The sequence below is a fragment of the Macaca mulatta genome, chromosome 3 (assembly GCF_049350105.2).
Source record: "Macaca mulatta isolate MMU2019108-1 chromosome 3, T2T-MMU8v2.0, whole genome shotgun sequence".
In the NCBI taxonomy this organism is placed as follows: domain Eukaryota; kingdom Metazoa; phylum Chordata; class Mammalia; order Primates; family Cercopithecidae; genus Macaca; species Macaca mulatta.
In genome coordinates, this window is record NC_133408.1 from 21,013,236 (window position 1) to 21,039,621 (window position 26,386).

The 26,386-nt window shown below is 36.3% G+C and overlaps 1 protein-coding gene and 1 long non-coding RNA gene across 7 annotated transcripts in view; one reads left to right on the forward strand and one right to left on the reverse strand.

Moving 5' to 3' along the window:
• CYYR1 (cysteine and tyrosine rich 1) overlaps window positions 1-24,689 on the forward strand; it is a 106,303-nt gene extending 81,614 nt beyond the window's left edge. For 2 of the 6 annotated variants that reach the window (XM_077995870.1, XM_015133067.3), the window contains 2 exons: window positions 10,441-10,598; window positions 22,269-24,689. In XM_077995870.1, coding sequence (XP_077851996.1) covers window positions 10,441-10,598; window positions 22,269-22,402 — 292 coding nt within the window. In that variant the 3' untranslated portion in view covers window positions 22,403-24,689. Of the gene's footprint in view, window positions 1-10,440; window positions 10,599-19,843; window positions 21,525-22,268 lie in introns of those variants that run through there. The other 4 variants (XM_077995871.1, XM_001104127.5, XM_077995873.1 and 1 more) reach the window with 3 other exon arrangements.
• LOC106997295 (uncharacterized) overlaps window positions 19,191-26,386 on the reverse strand; it is a 294,922-nt gene continuing 287,726 nt past the window's right edge. The window contains exon 9 of the long non-coding RNA XR_013414949.1: window positions 19,191-20,150. This is a non-coding gene — a long non-coding RNA (uncharacterized LOC106997295). The remainder of the gene's footprint in view (window positions 20,151-26,386) is intronic.

The window sequence follows — 26,386 nt, forward strand, 5'->3', positions numbered from 1 at the left end:
TCTGGCACTCCACAGCATTTGTTGAGTGGATAAGAAAATGAGAGCAAGGCAGGCCATTGCAATCTACTCAGCTCTGTGGTGGAAATTAGGACTGCCAAGCTCCAGTTTTAACTGTAGCACAAAACTAGCTGGAAGAACTTTGGCAACTATTTTATTTTAGCTCCTCACATACTTGGTTTTGTTACCATCAAAACATGTGAGTTGTATTCAGTGTCCCTAAAGTACTCTCTGGTTCAAAAACCTGTTACATGTAACCAAGAAAAAGCATTAAGAAAGTATTACTACTCTCTTTAGTGTATTATATTTATACTTTAAAAAGAAAACCAATTCTCTTTTGCTGAGTATGATCAAATAATTTCATTGTTGTCTTGTCATAGTCTTCTATGCCTGGAGATAGTTGACCTTCAAAATCTCTTTGTTTACTGTCTAGTGCATGGCTCTAAAATCCTTAAAGTATTATGTATCATTCAACTTTGTATCGTAGTATGCAGAATACTGCCAGCACATACTGATGCTCAATATATTTCTTTTTTTCCTTTTTATTTTTTTGAGATAGAGTCTCATTCTGTCACCCAGGTTGGAGTGCAGTGAGGCGATCTTGGCTCACTGCAACCTCTGCCTCCCGGGTTCAAGCAATTCTTGTGCCTCATCCTATCAAGTAGATGAGACTACAGGTGTGTGTCACACACTGGCTGATTTTTGTATTTTTTGTGGAGGCAGGGTTTCACCACGTTGGCCAGGCTTGTGTTGAACTCCTGGCTTAAGGGATCAGCACTCGTCAGCCTCCCAAAGTGCTGGGAGTACAGGTGTGAGCCACTGCCCCCAGCCGCTCAATATATATATAATGAGCGAAGTCGTGAATGTTGCTATCCAGTGGTAGTCATTTAGAATTGTAGGCAAAATGATTGAGGGATAAATCAAACATATAAGGTGCTTTGTTTTTCAAAAACGAGTTTGTTTCTCCCTCATGCAAAGGAAACCGGAGTTGGTATAGCATCCCCATGTTGTTATCAGGGATACAATTATACCTATTTCAGTACTACTGAGTCAGTACTGCTTTTCCAAATATTGCTGTTAAATAAACAGTTAAATGAATCACTTTCATGTACATATCATTAAAATGTTTTAGAAACTTCTGTAACTATGATTTACTGCATTTAGATTGTGACATGTGGTATGCTGTGTTGTGCAGTCTCAAAGCTGTACTGACAACTAACCAAATAATGACATTTGGTATCCACACAGTTAAATATATATCTTATATATATAATATATATGTATACAAACAATATGTGTATGCGTGTGTATCAAACCTTATAGAAAACTGAAAAATCATGTTTGATTTTTTAATATGACCATTTTTGAATCATATGTATTTGACTCTCATTAAATCTATATTGGCACAAAATCAGGTAGGAATTGGGCACTTGTTCAGAAAATTCGGTCAGTGCAAATAAGTGCAAACCAGGCAGTTCTTAAAGGGTACTTGTTGTTCATCCATCAAAGCATTTACCGTTGAACTCTAGGGATAAAGTGTTATTCTGTAGGTTGTGCTACAATCTACAACATATTCAAGGCCACTTTTTAGTCTCATTTTGTATACTACTTTGACATCAAAGTAATGTATAGATTTCTTGAAGATCTCTCACTGAGCCATAAAATTTAATTCTACATAAGATATGAAGAACAATCCCAATTAATGAAATTGAATGCAGTCTCTTTCTTTCCTGGTTCTGATATGCATTTTTAGAACTTTTCTACAGGATCCCAGTGTACCTGTATATTCCTTAAAACTGCCATTTCCACATTAAATATTTGTTTTGGTTTAGATGGTATAGCAATTTTGGCAAAGGAGTATGGCAGTGTACCTGTATGCTCCTTAAAACTGTCATTTCCACATTAAATATTTGTTTTCGTTTAAACTGTGTAGCAATTTTGGCAAAGGAGTTGTATTAGGTAAGATTCAGTTGGGCAGCATATCACACAGACACGTGTTCTCACTCAAACTAGAATAACAGAGACTTTAATAATTTTTTTAAACTAGTTTGTTTCTCACGCAAAGGAAATGGGAGTTGATATAGCATCTCCCTGTTGTTATTAGAGATACAAACTCCATCAAACTCATACCTCTTCCATCCCTAGGATATGGCTCTTGTCTTCATGGTCTACCTTGGAGACTAGAGCTCAGCCATTACACTCCTATTTCAGAAAGCCGAAAGGAAGGTAAGATAGAAAATGGGAGAAAAATCCCATTCCAGCCATCTTTTAAGGAGATTTTCTGAGAATTGACACAAAATATTTTATTACAACGTATTTTCCAAAACTTATCATGTAAAAAAAAAAAAAAAAAAAAAACACCACTAGCTGTAAGGCTACCTGGAAGATGTAGTATTGGCCAGGCATAGTGGCTATGTCTGCAATCCCAGCACTTTGGGAGGCTGAGGCAGGCAGATTGCTTTACCTCAGGAGTTGGAGACCAGCTGGCAACATGGCGAAATCCTGTCTCTAGACAAATTACAAAATTAGCTGGCCATGATGACGTGTGCCCATAGTGCCAGCTACTGGGGAGGCTGAGGTGGGAGAATCACTTGAGCCCAGAGGTTGAGACTTCAGTGAGCCACTGCACTCCAGCCTGTGTGACGCGGTTAGACCTTGTCTGAAAGAAAGGAAGGCAGGCAGGAAGGGTGGAAGGGAGGGAGGGAGGGAGGGTGGAAGGGAGGGACGGAGGGAGGGTGGAAGGGAGGGAGGGAGGGAGGGAGGGAGGGAAAGATGTAGTCTTTATTTTAGTCAACCCTCAGACTTCTTGTATCAAGGAAAATGTAGAAAATGAACATTGGAGTACACAATTGTCTCTGTCATGGGGCTTGAGTCAATAAATCATGTAAATTTATTCATTCAAAGAGATATTAGTTTCTAGTTTTATTATCATGAGGCTAACAGAAAGAAGTTATCTCTGAAGCTCCAAGAAAGAGGATATGTTGAGTGAAGTTATTAAGAATTTTACAGAATTTGTTTTTTTGCAAGTAATGTAGACTTACTGGAAAAATTACATGGATTGGTGTTCCTACTCTCCTAAGCATTTTACACTTGCAGTAGTAACAATATGTAATAACAATTTAACTATTCAAAATTATAGTCTTATTTGATACACATATACATAGATGTACATGTAACCAGATTCATAGAGATAAAAAAAGAAATAGAGATAGTTCTGAGATCTTATGATTAATATAAGTACTGTTAATACTGAAAATTATACTCCATTGAGTTTGTTTTTCTATTATTTTCTGTAATTATTTAAGCAACAGAGAAGAAAATGCATTATTTTTAAGTTAAGCAAGTCAAAGTGTTACTAAAATTGCCAATGATTTTATAATAAAATATTGTATTCAAGGGTATTATAATATTTTAATGAATTGGCCAAAAGAATGAATTACTGAGGAAATAGGATGGTCTGATATACAATTTTGTCAAGATTTATTCTCATGTATGTAGTCGACTTTCAGCCCTATAGTTGGAATAGGATTTTTATCATTGCTTTAATTCATCTCATGTGTATCATCACAAATAAATAAGTCTACTAAATATTCCCTTCTTATAACAAAAGATAAAAATGTTTTAGCTTCACTTAAAATTTATTTTTTTATTTTAATAAGAAATAAACCCATTTTAAGTTTATTATTTTGAAGTTATGGTTACTTTCTCCAGAAATTTCTGATACATTTACCTTTGACTTATTTCAAAGGTAAAGGTATTTTATTTCAAACTCTTATTTCCCTATGAAAGTTTCTGTTAACAAAAATATTCTAGAATTTTCCCCACTTTTTATATAGGTATCAAATATAGATGTCAGATATCTGCATGGCCTTTTTAATGTTTCTATTTTATTGGGACTGCTGTTACTAAATTATTACATAGAATATTCATAAGCCCTTTGATTTACAGTTTTATAAAATGCATTTGTAAATTGGGTCATATCCAAGAAGAAGAGAAATATTACACTGGTGTACTTTTCATATCTGCTATTTTCTGTAAACATTATTTAATATTAATAGCAAAACCACATCAAGATAACTAGTAAGCGGCTGTATAGCCGTGCTAAGCCTAAAAGTGTTACTGTAACATGGCAACATTATCAGAATCTTGTTTTACTCATGAAAAACTATTTGTGGAATAAAATATATTATCTCTGAGCTTTGTTATAAAAGACAGTTTCATATGATTATTTCAGCCACCACAGATATGTTTAATATCTTGATTATAAAATCTCATTTTGCAAAAAAAGAAAAAAAAATTAGCTAAATTAGAACCTAGAAACAGTCCCATACAAGCCAACTGATTTTTGACAATGGTACAAAAGCAATGCAATGGGGGAATGAGGACTGCTTTTAACAAATAGTACTGAAGTAGTTGGCTCTCCACAGGCCAAATAATCTATTAATAATGAACCTCAACCTAAATCTAGTACCTCATACAGAAATTAAACAAAAATAGATCATAGGTTTAAATATCAAATGTAAAACAATCAGTCTTTTAGAAAGAAACGTAGGAGAAAGTCTTCAGGACCTAGGGCTTGGTGAAAAGTTCCTACATATGACCATAAAGCGCAATCCATAAAAGAAAAAAATCGTAAATTAGACTTCATTTAAAAACCTTTGCTCTGTGAACGACCCTGTTGAGAGGATGAAAAGATGTGCTCCAGACCAGTAAAAATATTTGCCAACTATGTATTTTATAAAGGACTCAAATAATTCTCGAAAACTCAACAGTAAAATAACCAAGCCATCCAATTAGAATATGGGTAAAAGACTTGGGTAGACTTTTCACTGAAGAAGATGAATGGCAAATAAGCTTTCGAAAAGATGTTCAACCTTGCTAGCCATTACAGGAATGCAAATTAAGACCATGACGAACTACCACTACACGTAATGTTTTATCTATTAAAACAGCTAAAAAATAAATGTACGAAACTACATACTGGCAAGGATGCAGAGAGGATCTCTCATACCTTGCTAGTAGGAATGTAAGATAGTACAGTCACTGTGGAAAATAACTTGGCAGTTTCTTTACGACTCAAACATACATTTATCGTACATCCCAGTAATTGCACTTCTGGGCATTTATTGCAGAGAAATGAATACTTATGTCCACACAAAAATCTGTACACGACTGTTTATAGCAACTTTATTTGTCAAACCAAAATGTCCTACAATAAATAATGGTTAAACAAACTGTGTTATAGCCATATCATGGACCACTACTCATCTAGGAATGAACTACTGATACATGGCAGAAACTGGAATGGATTCCAAAGGCATTATGCTGAGGGAAAAAAGACTATCTCCAAAACTCACATGCTGTATGATTCCATTTGTATAATCTTCTTGAAATGACTAAATTACAGAAATGGAGAACAGATTAGTGATGCCTGGGGTTATTGATGGCAGAGAGAAGGCATGTTGGATATGACCGTAAAGCAAAGCAATAGCACAAGGGAAATATTTTGTGATGATGGAATAGTTTTGTACCTTGCTTGCTGTAGTGGTTATATGACTCTGTGCATGTGTTAAAATGACATAGAACTATACATACACCTTACAGTAATGTCAATTTCCTGCTTTTCATGTTGTGCCATTGTTACTTAAGATGTAACCATTTGGGGAGACTGGGTGAAGGGTACATGAGCTCTCTCTGTACTCTTTTTACACTTCTTGTGAAATTATAATTATTTTAAAATAAAAGTTTAAAAGGAGAGGAAAATGTGCAAACCTTGCAAGGCATTGCTTTAAAAGAAATACATTCTCTGAAATTTTTTCAAGGTTTTATTGATGCCAGATTTTTCAAATTAATAGCTTCTCACTTTCCAACAGTTGACTGAGCCAATTATTTATATGCAGGAAGGTTACTATTTGTTTATTGTTTCTTTTTATTAATTACAAAGTAAATGTTGCTGTAAATTTTATACTTGCCATATCTTAAATAACTAATTTATGATTGCTAATGGGTATCAAAGGATCAAGGGCACCAACATCATGATTTAATCAAAAAAACTAATTTAATACATTAGTTGCAACCTCATTACTGACCTCAAGAGCAGGCACTTTTGCAGGAGCTGCCAACAAGGAAACAAAATGTGACTAATTTTCTACTTTCTTCTATTTAAGAAAAGAATTAATGAATATAAATATGTCCCAATTTGATATCTTAACAGTTTCCATAACGCATAGTTTGGAAACTCTGTGCCTGAATAACTGGGCCATTGATTATTTCTGGAACATAAATTAAGTCCTCCAGTTTAATCTTATTTGGACCTGAAACTTACAATAAGGAAATTTCCAGATTACTTTTAGTTTTCTTACTTCAAATTATCTCCTTTCATAGATCTTTTTTCTTGAAAAGACTTATTTATTAAACTACTATACTCTGCTATTATTTAATTACTAATAGCAACACATCCAAATATGTCTCACATTCTGCCATCTTAATAACAAAGTAAAAATTCCTATAGAAGTATTTTAAAGAAGTTTATTGATACTCCTAATGGCATTGTATTTTTGTATGTGAGTGGGGAAAAGTGTTAGAGAGAAAAATATCCTCTGGAAAGTATAAATACAGCTTCACAATCCCTTATGTGCACTTTCACTTTTCAGAGTTTTCTGAGGATTTCAGAATTGCAGATGAAGGTCAGTTGGTGGCCAGACTTGACCTGAACAAACCTGGGGCTTTTGTCTAGTCCCCATATAATCTAACAGCGTTAATATTCCCACCTTCACTGTAGGAATGTAAACGTTCTCAAGATGCTGTCCTAGCTGACCCTGGGTATATTTTACGATGTGTAGTGTACGTATTTTCTTTACAAAATCTGAACATTTCTGACTGTGAGACAGATCTGGCCCCAATGGTTTGGGGTAAGAAATTATGGCCAGTCCCAGAAAAGTATAGGATCGATGTTCAGGTACCACTGAGAATAAGGACCTATTTGTCCAACAGATAAGTCCAGGAGCACAAGACTCATGACAAGAAATTCGGGAGGAGAGTCAAATGAGCACCAAACTGACGTTCACTTTATAAGTGAGGAAACTGAGGCGCAGAAAGGTTGAGCAACATGCCCAAGGTTCCCCAGCTATAGTTGGTACCTAGGTGATCTGCCTTTAGAGATCATGCTTTTACACCACAAAGAATGGTTTGTGAAGACTTAAACCTGTAAGCCTCCACAGTGTAACCCAAAAGACAGCAGTCAAAGTGGAGCCAGAGACTGGGTCTCTGAGATGAAAGCATAAGGATTTCATAAAAGTTCTTATCCTTACATGTAAAACTCCAAGCTCTGGGATACCGGCAGTGAGGCTGATGCTCCCCAAGTATGAAATTGGAGAATCCTTTCATGGAGAAAAATGAATAGCCCCAAGGAAAAGATCTATGGGGACTGATCTCAGTTTGTCCTGTTCCTTGGAGCTCACCTGTCAAATTCTGGCTTGCACACTAAACTTCCAAGTAGCTACTTCAAGCATTTTTTTTTTAATAGGAGAGAATTCAAGGATCACCAGACATTTGAAGAAAACATCAAACGTGAATGAGATCAAATGAACAATCAATAAAAAAGAACCTAGACAGGATGAGGAAATACAAACAGTGGAGAAAGTATCAAAGAACATATCATTGTGCTTTCAAAGATTAAGACACTGAATGAATGGAAGAAACACAGGCAATGAAAACAGGGAGGGGAGTGCAATAGAGGATGAGATAAAGCACCCAAAAATTAAAAATAAGATAACTGTAATTTAAAGCTCAGTAGAACTTTGGAAGATAAAGTCAATTCTCCAGAAAGTAGTTTTTTAAAAAGGATTTTAAAAAACAGTTAGAGAATCAATCAAGAAAGTTCAGAAGCTTATTTCAGAATGGGTTTCCAGAAAGAAGAACACAGAAAATAGTGAAGAAAAAATTAACATTGTATGGAAGAGTTTCAAGAAGTGAAGGACATGAGCCTCTGAACATAAAGAATCAAAAGGACCTGGCAAAATATATATATTTTAAATCCAGGCACATTATGAAATTTTAGAATGCCAAGAGTAAAAAGAAAATGCTGAGAACTTCCAGAAAGACAGAAAAGGAAAAAACAGTATCACACAAAGAAAAGTAACTATAATGCCATGGGACTTCTTTACAGCCGCTCCAAATTCTAGAAGACAATGAGCAATGCCCTCATATTTCTAAGAAATAATGTCTTTCAGTTTAGAATTTCATACATAGATAAATTATCAGTCACGTGAGAGTGAAGCATTGAGTCATTTTCAGGCATTCGAAGACTTGAAAAATCTACTTTCCTTTGAGTCCATTTTTAAGAAGCCATTCAGGAATGTGCTTCAACAAACAATGCAGTTCACCAAGAATTAGCAAGAATTGGGTCCAGAAACTAAATGTGAGGACCACCAAACAGGGATCAAGGGGAACAGTTCCAGGTTCAGAACAACCAGTCAGTAGTCTTAGTTGTTGTAAGAAGGAAATCGTCATGGGAACAGAACAGAACTGATAAGCTATTTTACTGTGTTTGAGTAAGGAAAAGCTACTGATAATGTGGGAAAGATTTCTAGGAATTTTTGCAAGGAGCGGATATCAATATGTATGTGGAAAAATTAAAATTCATGGAAATTGTTTAAAAATTATAAGTTGTAAAAGAAATGCAATAATAATTTGTAAAAGGTAACCAGGATTCATTGCTTGGCTCAACAGATAGCAAAGTTATGGTAATGTAAATACTGAAGACTGATTTAACCAGCGATAAAGCTTGTCTGAGAGATCTACATTCCCAAATACTGTAAGAAGTAAAAACAAAAAAATTAAAGAATGTAATAATAATATTGAGAAATAGGAGAAAGGGCATTAGAAAAAATAACTGAAAGGGTTGAAGTGGTTGCTTTTGGTGAATATGCAAATGAGAAAGTGAATATTTTTATTTTTCCATATTTACAAGATGATCACTATAGGTAATAAAAAACTTGATACATAGAAATACAGTTTTACCTCATGGCAATTATTCTGTTATTACTGGTAGCATCCTGTTAATACTTGCTTTTCCATTCAATACTAATTACTAGCATTCAACACTAGTAAGTATTGAAAATACTAATTAATTGAATTAGTATTCAATTAATACTAATTCATTCCCAAAGGAAAATAAAGCATTCTACCATAAAGACACATGCATGTGAATGTTCATTGCAGCGCTGTTCACAATAGCAAAGACGTGCAATCAACCTAAATGCCCATCAGCGACAAACTGGAAAAAGAAAATGTAGTACGTATGCACCGTGGAATATTATGCAGCCATAAAAAAAGAACAAGATCATGTCTTTTGCAGGCACATGGATGGAGCTGGAAGCTAACACTAATTAATTGAATGAATATGAATTACTAGCAATAGTAATAGCATCACTATTAAGTTAACCATGTATCATAAACATTTCACTTCAATCCATGTGGATCTCTTGACCTTTTTAATCAATATGTAAGATTCATTTTCTGATGATTTTTTTTCTGTCAGTCCTCTTTTTACGGACATTAGGATGTTTCTTCTATTTTACTATTAGCCACAACACTGTGATGAACATCCTTGTTATAATATTTATGCTCATATGCTGTATTTCCTTAGGGAGCATTGCTAAAAATGATGCTTCTTGGTCAAAATTTATATTTTGATAGATTCCCCCATTGCTTTTCAAAATAATGGAAAAATGTAGATACCTACAAATTATATTCCCCACAAACAATCATAATGTTGACTCTTTTATGCTGTTCCGCTTTTTTTCTATTTATGGTTTTGTTGCATGAGCTAAAACTTTCTAGGGGAAAGAAACCATTAACATTAGTAGAAATTGAAGTTTTATTTACATTCTTCCTGAATTTAATGGGATACTTGTTTGTCATAATGTTCTCTGGGTAGTTTAAAAATATGAAGTTTGGTTTGGTTTTCTTTTATTAAGAAACAAATATTCTTGTTCTATGAAGAGTGTTAATCAGGAATGAGTGTTAAATTCCCCTTAATTTTCTGACATCTACCAAGTTGTTTTCATTAAACACATGCATGCTATGCCCAATAGATAAATTATTTACTGTTTAGATACACAGCAGATGGTTTTTAAAATTGTTACTTTGGAGAGCATATCTAATGAATTGTGCTTTGTATCAAACCATGAATTTTAAGAACCAGAATCTGAATGGTGAGTTGGTCGACTGTGCTAGAAGAGGATTTTTATAACTTTTTCATATCTATTGAAATACTGACTATTTGCTTTACCAATTCAGGGAACTTCTGGGTTAAAAAAATATATATATCCTTAAGAACATTTGTAAGGAAACACTTGTTCTATAATCATGGAGCGGTACTAGAAAGTCCAAAGAATGCTTACAAGCCTTTCGAGTAAATGTACTTGTTTTTCTTTTTAGGGGCACTGCAATTGCGGGCATTGTTTTTGGAATAGTATTTATCATGGGGGTCATTGCTGGGATTGCCATATGCATCTGCATGTGCATGAAGAACCACAGGGCGACCCGCGTGGGCATCCTCAGGACAACTCACGTCAATACCGTCTCCTCCTATCCTGGTGAGCTAAACTGTTGACTCTTGAAGGTTCAGATTTGTTAGTTATCCTCTGCTCCTCACAGAGAGAAGGAAACATTCTAGATGGTCACTAAAACACCTCCAATTTCATAGAGTATTTCTAGGTACATATAGATTGAAGTTCTAGCTGAATCAAGATTATTTAGATCCAAGTAATACAATCCATTTCTTTTTTGAAGATATTCATATTTTCAATGTTTGTTTCATTGACTACAGTTGCCAGTCAGCCAACATTAAGATAAATAGGCAATTCACATCCACTGTGTCTACCTGCTGTGAGTACTGACAAGTAATTATAAAGTATAATGTATGTCTCAATAAACTGGCATCTGATGCAATAGATACATATGTCTTGAGAAAAAGTATTGAAGAAAATTTTCATATATCTTCATTACGTCAAGAGAACAACTTTAAACATGATATTGAAATTCTCAACAGGCCAGGCACAGTGGCTCACACCTGTAATCCCAGCACTTTGGTAGGCCAAGGTGGCTGGATCACTTCAGGCAAGGGTTCGTGACTAGCCTGGCCAACTTGGAGAAACTCAGTCTCTACTAAAACTACAAAAGAAAAAAAAAGTTCAACAAAGAGCACGGGTAATATATTAATAATTTGACAAATATTTACTGAGAATGTGCTAGAAGTTCCATATATAAAAATATATTGAGTACATGTGACTTCATAAACAAAATATTGCATTTTGCATTAAAGGATTTCAATAATGCTTGCTAAGTCAATCTGTGCATGTACAATTTGACATATAAAAGGCAGGCAAGTTCTAAATTTAACACACCCTGAGGAAGTTAATTTCCCATCTACACTCATGTCTTTTCTTTCTCTGTCTCTACAGGAAAAGAACAGAGTACCTTCTACATGTAACTGTGCTTTGTATTTGTATTAATTTCCTGTACTGTCCTTCCTCTGTCAACTTTTTTTTCCTCTATCATCTTCAACTTGAGGGAGCAAATTTCAGATCAATATGAGTATGATAATTCCTCTTGTTCCTCTTTTGTCAGTTCTTGTTCTATGATATTTCACACTGGAGTACCTGATGGCTCAGTCTTGTCATTTCTTCCATACTATATCAACACTTACCTCTTTGCTTGTATTGAGTATTACAACCTCAGGGTAGTAAGTGCCATTTATATGCTAATACCTCCCAAAGTTATGTATCTCCAGTCCAAACCAAGTCATTTTATCCCAGTGCCTATTGAACATCTCCATTTGAGTGTCTCATAAATATCCCAAATTTGACATGTCTAAACTTGGATTTCTGATCCAAGTTTTGGATTTCCCCCCAAATCCCTCTCCACTCACAGCCTTTACCATTTCACTTGATGGCATCTCTATCCTTCTAGTTGCTCAGACCAGAAATCATGCACTCTACCAGGAAAACTTCTTGGCTCTACCTTCAAAATACAGTATTTTGACGACTTCTCACAGTGAGAAGTAGATGTTGTTACTCCCCTAGTTGGAGAACTTCCTCAGCTCTCACTTCCTTTACTCTAATAACATCCTGGCTGCTCTCCCAGCATCCGCCCTTTGCCCCCTGGGGTCTATTCTCAACCCAGTAGCCGGAGTGAACCTTTTAAAGTAGATGTCAGATCGTATTACTCCTGTGCTCAAAATCTTCCAGTGGTTCCCCATTTCCCGCAGAGGAGGCACTAAAGCATGTGGTTCTTCATTTTATCCAACGTAAAAGGCAGATTCTTTACTGAAGCCTTCAAGGTACTGCATGAATTGGTTGCTCTTTTTATTTCCCAGGCCTCCTTTTTTTCTACTGTCTCCCTGGCTACTCTGCCTCCAGCCGCATTTTTTCCCTTGCTGTTCCATGAACTCACAAGGCCACACTCCCACCATAGGGCTTTGCCTAGAATACTGATTCCCTCACTTCTTTGAAGTCTTTAATCAAAGGTCACCTCCTGAATGAAGTCTGCCCTGATCACCTTATTTAGGATTGTAATGCATCCCTCCTGACAGCATCCCAATTCTCTTTGTGCTGCTCTGCTTTTTATTCAGAGTGCTTTTAATCTTCTAAGATATTGTATAGTTTAGCTAATCATTATGTTGACTTTTATCATTCATCTCCTCTTCCTAGAATATGAACTCCATGAGGCAGAGATCTTGGTCTATTTTGTTCAACACTCTATTCCAAGCATGTAAGACCAGGCCTGGCACATAATGGGCACTCAGCTGAATGAATGACGAACACAACTTATGAAAAGACCTGATTTAATCATATATCAATATCCTAGGGAAGTGACTTTAAGTTTCACCCTGGAATGTACTCACTACAAAAGCAACATGCAATTTCAAGTATTCCCAACTTGCAAGAATATTGATAGGGTTACTATAAAGATGTTGGAATATAAGGGAAAAAATAGATGGAATTATTTTTATTATTATTTATACCTGTCAGTTTTTTCCCTTGGTCTACCCATAACCCAAGAGAAAAACAAAAGAAAGTCAAGCAAAGACATCAATTGTAGAGAAGGTACAAAGAATTGCTTTGCAGATAACGTTCTAGATACTCATTAGCTTGATCAAAAAAGTTTAATTGAAAGTAATGTTTAAATATTTTTATAAAATGTTTAATATTTTATTTTACCTTTCTGTAAGTTCAAATTTTGAATAAAGTTAGAAGATACTAAATGTCACTATAGTAATGTAAGGTCACATGTTTTCTTGGGTTTGAAATTTCACTTAGCAGATGGAAACATGTTTTTTAAACTTTATAGTAGCATCATTTATACTTTCAGATCACAGGAATATGTTGCATTTTTATTAAATGCATTCTTCTCAGAACTGAATAATGGAAGAAACATAATGAACCTCATGCTGAAAACATTTTTACAGCCAAAAAGACTAGGTCTTCAAAACATAATGTGCATGATTACATCTCATCTCCTTCTCAAAGTCGCTAATTAAGCTTTTGCTTAAAGGTTTAGGAAGCAACACATAATAGTATTGAATATTTTTCAAGTCTTTTATCTATGGAAACACAAAATGCTTTTACCCACACTAATTAATTAACCCTACGATAATTGAGATAACAACCCAACTTATTTTATAGTCCTACAGCCCACAGGTCAGATAAATGCAGAGAGCATAATTTAGCAAAGGTGAAAGTGTACAGTGGGGAGCCCTAAAGTGAACATTATTACTCTACACGAGGTGAAAACAGTGTCATTCAGCTGTCATCCCTGACCCTATGTTGGACAGTGACCTTCCAAAAGTTTTTCATTCTTGCCATATTGGGTAGAATGAACAGATGTCCTCTTTAATTGCAATTATTTTTTAAATTGTCCACATGAAGATAAGAATTTTCAAGTTTTCCATTTCAACTACTTTTCAGAACTTCAGTATAAACAAAGGAAAGTGATCATATTAACCCTTGTCTTACAGCAGGTTTGCGATCTACACATCTGAAAGAAAATGATACAGTAAAACTGTAACAAAAGGCTTGGCAAAGATATAAAAGTCAAATGCTAACAAAAGGAAAGCAAGAGATTCAGTGCCATCAAGAAAATTGAGATTTGAGGTATATTATTGAGTCCTCTGAAGATGATAGATATAGGTAGGTAGGTAGATGATTGATTGATTGATTGATTGATAGACAGACAGACAGACAGATAGATAGACAGACAGATAGATAGACAGATAGGATAGGCAAACAATTGGAGAGGGGAATGGGGGCTCTTCCTAACAGAAGAATGTCAAAGAATAAATGTAGAAGGGAGTTATAGAATTGAAAAAAAATTATTTTAAAACCATCATAAAGAAAGAGTTAGTCAAAAATCATCAACAGATGCTAAATCTAGAAGAGAATGTGCTGAGAAGGATATTTGCAGGTCTTAAAGTGTCCACCAGATTTCTTGTCAGTTATCAGGTGAAAAATAGTAACTTTACAGTTACTAAAGGACAGATAAAGATCATGCACCTTTGAGTGTGTTACTCTGAGGACAACACAATTTCATGTATGTAGGTTCCACCTGGAAGATCACAGCCTAAATCTCAGCATGACAAAGTATCTGAGAAACCCAAGTTGAGGAACATTCAATAAAACAACTGGCCTATAGTCTTCCAAGTCTCTTGGAAATACTTCATTAAGAAATAAATATCCCATTTGCATCACTGATTTCACACATGACAGAAACCTTATTAGTATGTGCAATGACATGAGAAGAAGTTTGAGTACTCATCAAACCTTTTTAGAGATCACAAGTTCATGTTCATACTAAAGAAAATGTCTGTGTTTGTACTGAATATTGAAAACAACCTTCATCTGATGTGTAACTTCTTTACACATCAAAAATGCATACTGGAAAGATTCTCTATAATAATATTGTGACTGTGAAAATGGCTTCACCTTGAAGACACTGGAATGAAACAAAATGGATACATTAATGTGGTCAAGTCTTTGCCCAGGCAAACGTTTTTAGTACAAATCAGAGAATTCAAACATGAACTGAGAAAACCTTCTTTGATGTCATATTAACTATGGCTACAGAATTAATGCTGCAGACAAAATGTATGAGTATATTATATGATGAAGTAGAACTAGCAAGTACAAAATTTTGCTATAAAATGGTTAGAGAAGACTGAGATGGACATTAAGTCAAGAGGGTTTCTTTGTTTTGTTTTGTTTTTTGTTTGTTTGTTTCTTATTGAGAAATCCAGATGGTAGTGACTTGTATTTTGCACGTACACTGATGGTAAAGATAAAGGAGGAAACTCATGAATATAGAAGATAGAAGGGATTGTTGAAAATCAGCATCTTTAAGTCTGAGGAAGAAAGGCATTCATTACACAAGTAGAGGGGCTAGCCTTTGATGGGATCAGAGACAATTCATTATGTACAGGGCGATCAGAGACACTTTATTACGTACAGCATATGTAAGGCAGTAAGTACATAAACACAGTTTCAATGAGTTGTAGATTTGGTGGTCAAAGGACGTTCTCTTTTGCTCGTGCCAATTTTCTCAGTGAAATAAGAAGCAAGTCTTCTGCTGAGAGTGGAGAAAACTGAGGAGGTATTTGAGGTTAAGAAGAAAAAAAAAGCCTGAAATGGGAATCTCAGAAAATGAAGAGTATAAGATGCCCAAAGAAATGTATAGCTTCCAAGCAAGGGCAAAGGCCACAACACTTATGAAAATGGTCATTTACTCAAAGTGAAATCATTCAGCATGATTGTGCATTTTTCTCTAGTCACATTAAGCTCCTAGCTATTGATCCAGGATAACCAAAGTGTTGGGTTTAATAAGGGTTGGGGTTCTTCCAGGCAATGGAGAAAGAGATAAGAACATTGACAATAGGTGCAAAAGAGTAATTTTAGTGATGGCCCATAAATCAGTGCTGAATAACAAAGGACACCATGACAGGAAAGAGGTGACATCAGTTTGAATTCCTTTAAAATTGCCATTAGTAAATTGGAAATGCAGGTGAGGTCCAAGATGCGGTGGAATGAGTATTCTAGAAAGATACTAAAGGGTGGTGGTCAGATTTATTAATTAACATTTACGAAATAGCACTGTTATTGCCAACAACAAGGGTGAAGAGATTTTGAAGGAAAAATAGTCAAGGGACTTGAGAGGCAGGGCTAGGTGGATGTTGAAGTCACAAGAATGATAAGAGAAGTTGTGGAGGAAAGAGAGACCATGGGCCAGATGTTAAGTCTTCTGTGAATGAAGGTTTGGGGTAGGGCAGACCACAGACACTGATAACAAGAAGTAGTATAAGATTGCCCCAGCTACTACTGAGGCTAAGGCAGGACGATCTCAAGTTTGATCCTGGCTTGGGCAAAATAGCAAGGCACCTACTGCATCCAAAAAAAAAAAAAAAAAAAAAAAAGGCATGGTATATGCTTCTCTTTTCATGGCATATGTACTACAAAAAAACACATGGCAGACTGGGCATGGTGGATCACGCCTGTAATCCCAGCACTTTGGGAGGCCGAGCTGGGTGGATCGTGAGATCAGGAGTTCGAGACCAGCCTGACCAACATGGTGAAACCCCGTCTCTACTAAAAACACAAAAATTAGCCAGGCATGGTGGCAGGTGCCTGTAGTCCCAGCTACTTGGGAGGCTGAGGCAGGAAAATCACTTGAACCAGGGAGGCAGAGGTTGCAGTGAGCCAAGATCATGCCATTGCACTCCAGCCTGGGCAACAGAGCAAGACTCCATCAAAAACAAACAAACAAACAAACAAACAAAAAACATGGCTTATATGCTACAAAATGTTTTAAAGAGTAAGAATAAACAATAGTTTGAAAAGTGGCTATGAAGATTATGAAGAGCCTGAGCACCTCCTGGCCCTCTAGGTGGTAGGATGTGGGAGAAAAAGAATAGCTCTGCTTTTGTAGTGCTGCTGAGGAAGCCATCGTCTCCTGGAAAATCAGATTTTAATTAGAGTAAAAAGGTGATGTGAATGTTCCTTTCCACTTCCTGAGTTAACCGTCTCATGCATCTTCTTTCATCTCAAAACTCAAAAATCCCCTCAGCCTTCTCACTCTCAGCAGATGATTTCTCAGCAGATCTAATTTCTCAAGAAAACAGACAGGGTCAGAAGAGAACTCTCATTCTGAAAGCCGGAGTTGCATAGTGGAGACAGTGAAAGAGGGTGAGGTGACAGATTGTGCTCCACTGAGCACAGTGAAGCGGGTGGGGAACGTCTGGAAAAGTAATAAATCAACGTGCAAAGCCTTCCAGAATTAAAGGTCTGCAATAAGGAAACCTGTCTTTCTCATGATGACACAGGGATGTGAGGCTTGATGGAATTTGTCTTGATGCTATCTGAGTGGAAGGGGAACAATAGGTTATACTATATCTTTGCATACTAGGCCATTGTAGAGGATAAATGGGCAGTATTGAGTTTATGTGGCTGGGGATGGGGGTAATGGAGGTCTTGCCAGGAGCTGTGTGGGCCTTTATTTAAACCCTCTGTTCTGGGTGGGGTTAGGAAAGTGTTGAGTAGTGGGCTTTGGGGGAGAGTAGATGAGAAGGTTTATAATAAGAAATTGTCTTTAAATATAAGGCATGAGATTCAGCAGTTCTACCAGGTATTAAAACTATTTAAAATCAGTAATAATTGAACTGAGGTGTGTCTGGTACAAAAAGATATACCTTGGTCATTGGAACAGAATAGGTAGTTTAGAATTATATATTCTCTAAAGGAGACATAGCCAAAGGATGTAAAATGTGAGGATTATTTAATAAGTCACATTTAGATAATCTGGCTTGACCAAAATTTAAATCTTAGAAAACATAAACTTTGATGCAAAAATATGCCACATAAAATAAAAGATGTAGAGAAGCATTAAATATATAAATTTAAATAGGTAAACTCAGAAACAGGATAGTTATGTATCAACTATCTGAAAAAGAAGACTAATTTTTAAACTTGGAAACAACGCAGAAGAGATGTTTTAAATGAATAACCATATGTTTTGTTATGCCTAGGTTTCAAACTTCAGAATGTCAGTAAGGTAAAAATTATAGAATAAACCATTTTGACGAAGGGTTTTTATTAAAAGACATATACTTTTGTGTACTTTTTAATATCTTACTTATATCTTCACTGAAATTAAGATCATCATTTAGAAACTATCACCAGTCCAGAACAACAGCACAAAATTCATTCAATATGAGTAATAAACAGTGGACAAGATGTAAAACAGTGTCAGACCTAGCTATTAGCAAAGAAATTATCAAGTAAAATAAAGACCTAAATTTTTCACTGAATTTACTAAAATATTAAATGATAATGTACTTGTATACCCTTACAAGTTGAAACAATTCTTTTTGAAAGTAGTTTTATAATGTGTTCTCAGCAATAAAATGTATGTGTTATTTAAGCCAGCTAATTAATTTCTGGAATTTTATTCTTAAAAAAAATCAAAATAATAAAAAAGTCTATGTGTAAGGAGATATTCATCACTACATTAATTATAATAAAAAATTAACCTCAAAATAGTGAATGGTGGATGGAATAACTTCTAAGGCAGCCATTAATAAAGCTTATGAAGAATATGCAGCAGAATGAAAAGACTTACGTTATAATACAAAGTATATATATAATATATATTATATATAATATATAATAAAAAGTATAGACCATGCTCTGTGACTGCAAGGATGCAACTACACACAAATGACTAAGAGACAGTATACAAAGATATTATTTGTTAAATTGGGGTGACAAAATTATGGATGATTTTCTTCTGCTTCCAAATTTTCTGAAATAATCGTGAAGCGTTTGGGTAACACCATGCATCTTCCCATCATATTAGCTTTAGAAATATTGGACTGAGTGGATAGAAAACATTATATTTCTTCTCCGAATTCCATGGCATTGCTAAATGTTTTAAATACTGTAGACAGCTGTATCAGACATTGAGGATAAATGGCCTATTTACCCTACTTAAATAGGAGATTAGAATATTGGTTATGAAAGGATTTCAAAAGCACCATATCTCCAGCTGCATCCATATAACTTGTAAGTATGATTTGAGCTGTAAAAAAAAGAACAAAACCTCTTAGGATTAATCAGGAATTCTAAAATTGATACTTTGAAAAGTTTACTTCCAGTGAAACTTTATTATGTGCAAGAACGAATGATAATACAGCCAACAGTTATACAAACATTATTTCAAACGTCTTCCAGTGGCTATTAGAAAAGATGTGCCATGTTTATTTCTTGGTGGGTAGTCCTCAAAATACCACTTTTTAATATTATATCAGAACTTTATCGAAGTTCAAAGATTATATGAATGAAAGACCACTGTCCTATCTTAGATTGTCATGTTCAACATGCAGCTGCATAAACCATAGGGATTCTTGCTGAAATGTCCTCCAGCAGTTTTTATGCAGATGGCAGAATATAAACGCTTTGTTAGAGATGCATAAACACATGCCATGGCTTCATGACAGAGAATGATGTAGAGTCAATCTGCAGAATCAGTTGGTGTGTGCTCCTCAAGCGGGAGGCAGGGAAAAGCTTTGGCAGAAAAGCAGCATAGAACCACATGCTTATATGAAAGAGTTCAAAGGGTTTCCTGCTGCAACTTCCTATTTTCCATGGAGGCTGCAGTGTTTCATTCTTGGCTTGGATGAAGTTTATTATAAATCTCTTTGTCTCAGTGCTCCTAGATATAATGAAGTTGAGGAGTGGGTATAATGCAGAGGGAATGTGTATTTAGACTCCACAGGACTTACTCCATTTTGTTGCAGGAAGCAGAGTTTGGAGTAGCCCAGCCTCCAAGGGTCTGAGGGCGCATTGAGGAAACTGTATGTATGCATCCTTGCTGATTTATTTACAGAGCTGTGTTCTCGGCCGAACGCCCTCAGCCTGCCCAGCCCACTAGAGACTTGCAAGACTTTTGCTCCACAAAGGAGTGCTCAGGGGACATCCCACTCAGTTCTGTGGTTCCGTCTTCCTCTTCTCTTCAGTGGCTCAATTCTGCTTCCTCACATCCTCCAAGTACAGGGCAATCAGTAAGCGGTTCAAATCATCAAGCTCTTGGTAAAGATAGGCAAGCTAAAAAGATCCAGAAGAAAATTGTATTAGTCCATTCTCACGCTGCTATAAAGACATACCTGAGTCTGGGTAATTTATGGAGAAAAGAGGTTTAACTGACTCACAGTACCACTGGCTGTACAGGAAGCATGGCTGGCGAGTCCTCAGGAAATTTGTAATCATGGCAGAAGGTGAAGGGGAAGCAAACACATCTTCACGTGGCCAGGAGAAGAGAGAAAGAAGGGGGAAGTGCTACACACTTTGAAACAACTGGATCTTGTAAAAACTCACTCACTATCCTGAGAACAGCAAGGGGGAAATCCACCCCCCTGATCCAATCACCTCCCACCAAGTCCTTCCCCCAACACTGGGAATTACAATTTGACATGACGTTTGGGTGGGGACACAGAGCCAAACCATATCAAAAACATAGTTTTTGTCAGCATATCGGTGGAAGCACTATGTATATCTATGTCTGTTTATCAGAAAACTGTCAAATTCTTATTGGAAAGAGTACAAATTAAGGTTCATGCAAAAGCAATTGCAGTTTTTGCAATTACTTTGATGGCAAAAACTGCAATTACTTTCGCATCAACCTAAGAGAAGACATTTAGAAAAGTTTGTTGAAATGTTGTCTGTTCTTTTCTGCCATTCTAGTATTAAAAGCTTGCCCACTTATTTGCATTATTATGACACTGGTCTTGTGATTTGGGTTACATTCACAGTAGGCAATTAAGGCATGTCCGTTTCCAAGCAGAATCAGGATCCTGAGGATGATTCAGCTACTGGCAATTCATCAGATTGGTTGCTGAGGGAGTTGCTCAGATGTTGCAAAATGATTCAGTTCTTGGAAGCATGGATAAATTTCAGCTCCAGGAGTACTTCTCTATCAACACTAGAGAAAGGAACTGAGACCACTACAAAATAGACATTTATGCATAGTCATAAAGTGTATTAAAAGGTAGAACAGAGGATACTAGAAGCTGAGAACGGTAGGAAAAAGGGATGGATAGGGAGAAATTTGTTAAGGGATATAATATTACAGCTAGATAGGAAGAATAAGTTCCAGTGTTCTATACCACTGGATGACTATAATCAATAATAATATAGTTTCAAATGGGTAGAAGGAAGATGCTAAATGTTCCCAGCATAAAGAAATGATAACTGTTTGAGACGATGGGTATACCAGTTACCCTGATCTGATTATCATACATTATACATATCAAAACATCACTATATACCCCATGAATATGTACAATTATTATTTGTCGATTCAAAAAATAATTTAAAATTTAAAAACTTTTTAAAAACACTGACGTATGGTACAGTAAAAAGTTAATTTAAGAAAAATGTTCAAATAAGATGCAGAAAATTAAATTATTCATCTTTATTTCCTAACCTATTTGTTCTCCTTTTTTGTCTTCTTCTTCATATTTCTGTAATGGTTCCACCCCCCTCCAATTATAGGAGTCCTGTACTGGGTACCCAATACCTCAACCCCTTCTTTCATTTTCTCCCCTTTCTCCACACACCCAGTCATCACCTAAAGACTTGGCTGCTCAAGGACTGTTAGGATGCTTTTCCCCTCACTGTCATGAGTCCCTTATCATCCCTCACATATGCCATTACATTGTTGCAGCTTTTCTTTGATCTATCTCTGCCTCTGTCAACTGCTGAGTGGTCTTCCCAAAGCATATTCACTACCATGATCAAAGAATCTCTGATAACTACATGTTATACATTCTACATTGCATTCAGAGCCCACCATGGTGATACAACTAGACTCCTCATTGTCTTTTCCCATTCTCCCTTTCATGCACGTTTTGCTTGAGCTGAAGGGCTCTCCCGCTTCAGTGCTTTTGATCAACCTGAATTGTCCCTCAGCTTCTCTTTCTGCCCCTTCAGCATCATATTTTCAAGAAACTTTCTCTAAACAACCAATTCTTAACACTTTGACCCATGATACCACATTTTAGAGCACTTACCCTTTCATACATATGTGGTCTCGACCTAAGAAAACTAAGATTTTTGCAGCCACAATTTATGTCCCTTCCCAAAGTGTCTAGCCCAGTGGCTTCAACACAGTAGAAATGCAAATACTTGCTAACTCCCTGATGTTCTCTTCCCCTTCTTTTTCAGCAGCACCACCTCCCTACGGTTACGACCATGAGATGGAATACTGTGCAGACTTGCCTCCTCCATACTCTGCCACCCCACAGGGCTCAGCACAGCGTTCTCCACCCCCTCCTTATCCTGGAAACCCAAGGAAATAATCTATCTCCCAGAATGGAACATGTGCCAATGGGTGATCTTGCCTGGAATAAAATGCATCTACTCAGAAACAGGCAGGAAAGAATTGCTCCAAGGAATACTTTTTGGGGTCAGATAATATGTCAGGTGGAATATCCCTGCTAGGAGATAAAGGGTTTCTACCCTGCTCAAAGCTGACCTCATCTGGAGTATTAATGTTTGGTTCTATGGAACCATATTTTAAGAGATCCGCTGATCCACCTAAGCACATTCAGAGAAGAGTAATGTAATTGACAAAATATCTGATAATCATGTTGTTTAAGGCCAAGGTGAAGGAAGTTTCAGTATTGATCCTGGAAAAAAGAAGATCTAAGTAGGATGGGAGAATGATTTGGCCTACACAAGGAAGCAACTTTATTCTACGTAGCTTTAAAAGTCAGAACTAGAATTGTTCATTCTTTCATTCATCAATAAATGTATTTTAAATGCCTAAGAGCTTACTATGTGCCTAGCACTATTTGAGGTCCTGGTGGAAGTTACAGGATGGGTGCTCTGGTTTTAGTACAAGAAAGAGCAACGACTAGATTGCTTTGTGAAGCTCTTGGTAGAGACATGCTCCAGAAGGGATAACAAAATCAAATAGTAGATGGGTTCATTAGGCCTCAGAAGTTCTGCTTGTGTTTTAGGTGGGTGTGAAGTGAATTTCTATGTGTTCAATAGTGAATACAACAGAAAGAGTTGGATCTTATTTATTTAATTACGGAGTTAAAACAAGACCAAAAAGACTCAACAACCACTTGAAGCCAAGAACTCTTCAATGCCAGCTACTACCACCTAAACATCATCTGACTGTATAGTAGATCAGAATAAAGGTTATTCCAACTGTGGGGAGAAAAAAAAATTGTATCACGTTCCACAGGTAGCAGACACATCACTTCTGAGTAAAAGATGAGAAATCAAATATTCCCACAGGATTTCAGGTCAGGGAGCAAAAATCTCAGAACTTGACCATGAAGATACACAATAGGCTTGCAAAAAGAAGGAAGAGTGGGAAATGAAGTTCAGATTCCCTTCTGTGGAAATCTTTGAAACTATTATTTTTATCTTTTTGTAAAATTTTGATAATCTATTCTCTTAAAAAAGTTAATAACAAAATTAAGATACTGACATCAAACTGTTGCCTTTTGCCAAAATGCAAATTTTATGAAGTGCCTACCTTTATATGTATAATAAATAATTCTAATGTGCTGTATTTTGCTGTGAGTGACCTTAACATTTTATATTTTTATATGAGTTGTTTCAGGTATTTATAAAAATTATATATTGAACATTGGAAATAGATGATTAGATTTTTATGTCATTTTGCGATTAAATCTAAAATGTTTAATCCAATGTCATCATCAAAATTCAGTGAAATCCCAAAAAGTGCCAAGAATTTTGCTGAATGAAAGAATCAAATGAAGCATTTCAAAGTTTAAGTTATAGTACCTATACTTGCAGATAAGAAGCTTACTACATCATTATTATAAGTAGTATGTACTATTTTCAAATACCTATATTAGAAAGATATTGATCTGACTGAAATATAATCTACCTGCCAGTAAGGTCCAAAAGCTGAATTTGTTTTGAATGACTTCCTTGATTTTTAAGCACTGATTATTTTCTTATACATGAGGATGCGAAGCATTCAGGAGTTTCAGCCTGTTCTAGCGAGGGGCTCCCTGACTTACATAAAGTTTTCAGCACAATTTTAATAGTACCTATGCTTTAATTTATTTTTCTTCTGCATGTGGTCAGACCCAATTACACTGCAGCTATGACTCTCAAAGTGCCAGGGTCCCTGTGACGATTCTGAGAATGCTGAATACAAATATACCATATATTCTTTCAGAAAAATGGAAAGGAAAGGCCAGCAGAAATAGAGTTTTATCATCTTCACCATCAATAAACATTTATTGCATACCTCCTACATTCTGCAGATTTTCCCCAAATAGAAGCCAGTTCAGTCCACACCATCTCTCTTCTTTGAGTTGTTTATGACCTCCCATAAGACATTTTACAAACCCATAAGCCTACAATAGATGAGTATTTTTACTATTTGTATTAAGTGGCATAATAGCATAAATGCGCACATTACAAGTATAGACTGTTGGAGTTCACTGGTTGTTTTCATAGATGATGATGCTTGGGGAAAAATAGTATAGGATGTGAAAGCTTTGAATTATGGTTATTTAAAAACTAACATTTGCTGTGGCCAAAGTGTTTACAATAAGCAATAAAATGAAAGAACCTATTATAACGCAGAGTATATTTTCATTGTCTCGTGTCCATTTTGTTAACCCTCTATTCCTGCCGACTTTGCCTCATTCTTCTGTACAGGAAACACAGGGCTGGAGCCAGACAGACTTTATGTTGAATCCTGTCTCCTGCCTGTGTGATCTGAAGCAGGCTACTTCATCTCTGAGATTCAACTTTCTGCTCTGGAAAATGTCAATAATATTATCTCATCGCATTCTGCAAAAACTGGATGAATATATACAAAGTTCTAAGTATAGTGCCAGGCACATAGAAAGTGTCCAATAAATATCAGCCCAAAATAAATTAACAAAACAACAATACAATGAGAACAGCCTCTAGAACTATATTATCCAACACAACGGTCACCAGCTACATATGGTCATTTAAGTTTAAATTAATTGAAATGAAATTAAATGAAAAATTTATTTCATCTATCTCACTAACCCCATTGCAAATGCTGCATAGTCTCATGTGGCTAGGGGCTACCTACATTATTGGGTAGTGCTGCTCTAGAGAAATCTATGCAAAAACACAGTGAAATTGTAGGAAGTCATTGAAAAAGAGACCACTCCAATCACCTCCTCCAGGAGAAACTATGGACTTTGTCAGCTAATTGTGATGTCTTTCACTTATGTGTGTGGAGAGTCCACCCCATGGAAGCAAGACCATAACTTGCGTGAGAACCATGAGCAGCGAGAGGCTTATCTGGCCCTCTCCAGAGCCATGGGCAGGAAAGCTGTTGCAAGAGCTGAAGGGCTGATGATAGGAGAGAGACCTTAGACCTGACGTTAGAGCTGATGAAACAGAGCCGCAGCCTGTTCTCAGAGTCCAGTCAATTCTGCAGCTGCCTACCCAGCTTCAGAAGGCAAATTGCCACCACAGGAACATCTGGGGCTACCTACATCTTCCTAAGGTGTAGGCTACCCTTCTGTTTTTTCATAATCTTGTTCCCACAACCAAATGAAGGCAGCACTCATCATACATCCAGTCTACTTCCAACTTGTCCTTCTTTAACCAAACTCATTTTGTCAATTTTTGGTTGTAGGTGAGGAAGGGACCGGGACACATAAGACTATGTATGAAGCTCATCAAATAGTGGAGCTGTGGGTACTATTGTTTTAATTTTTCACTTAATTAAAATGACCTAACACCAGAATGCCAAAGTCATATGGTCACCTTGTCAATCACCATAGAGGCATCTAAAGACTACCATATTCTCAATCAAAACCTATCTGCAATGCATAGTTTTTGTTCTCTGATTTGGGGCCCAAGCTGCATGGGATATGGCTGAACTTGTACAAGGGCAAAACTCTTCGGGTGCAACTGTACTGTGTAGTATGGTTAAACAGTGTCAGGACCTCCAGAAAAGGAAAGTGACATGATTAACTATAAAACGACCCACATGTGATTCTGATTTCCAGCCTACTTAACCCCACTCAGGCCTCTAACACCCCTCTAATACAGAGGAGAGAACCAAGGCTTCAGAGTAAGGGAGACTTTGGTTCCTCACTCATCTCTGTCATCTTCTAACTACATGTTCAGAGCCAAATAACAACATTTCCATAACCTCAGTTTCATCCAAACTGTATGAATAACACCATCCTTGCCAGGTGGTTGCAATGATTATAAATAGTATATGTAGAACATCTGTCACAAAGATCCTACCTGGGTTGGTGACTCTGACAGATGCAACTGAATAGACAAATTCT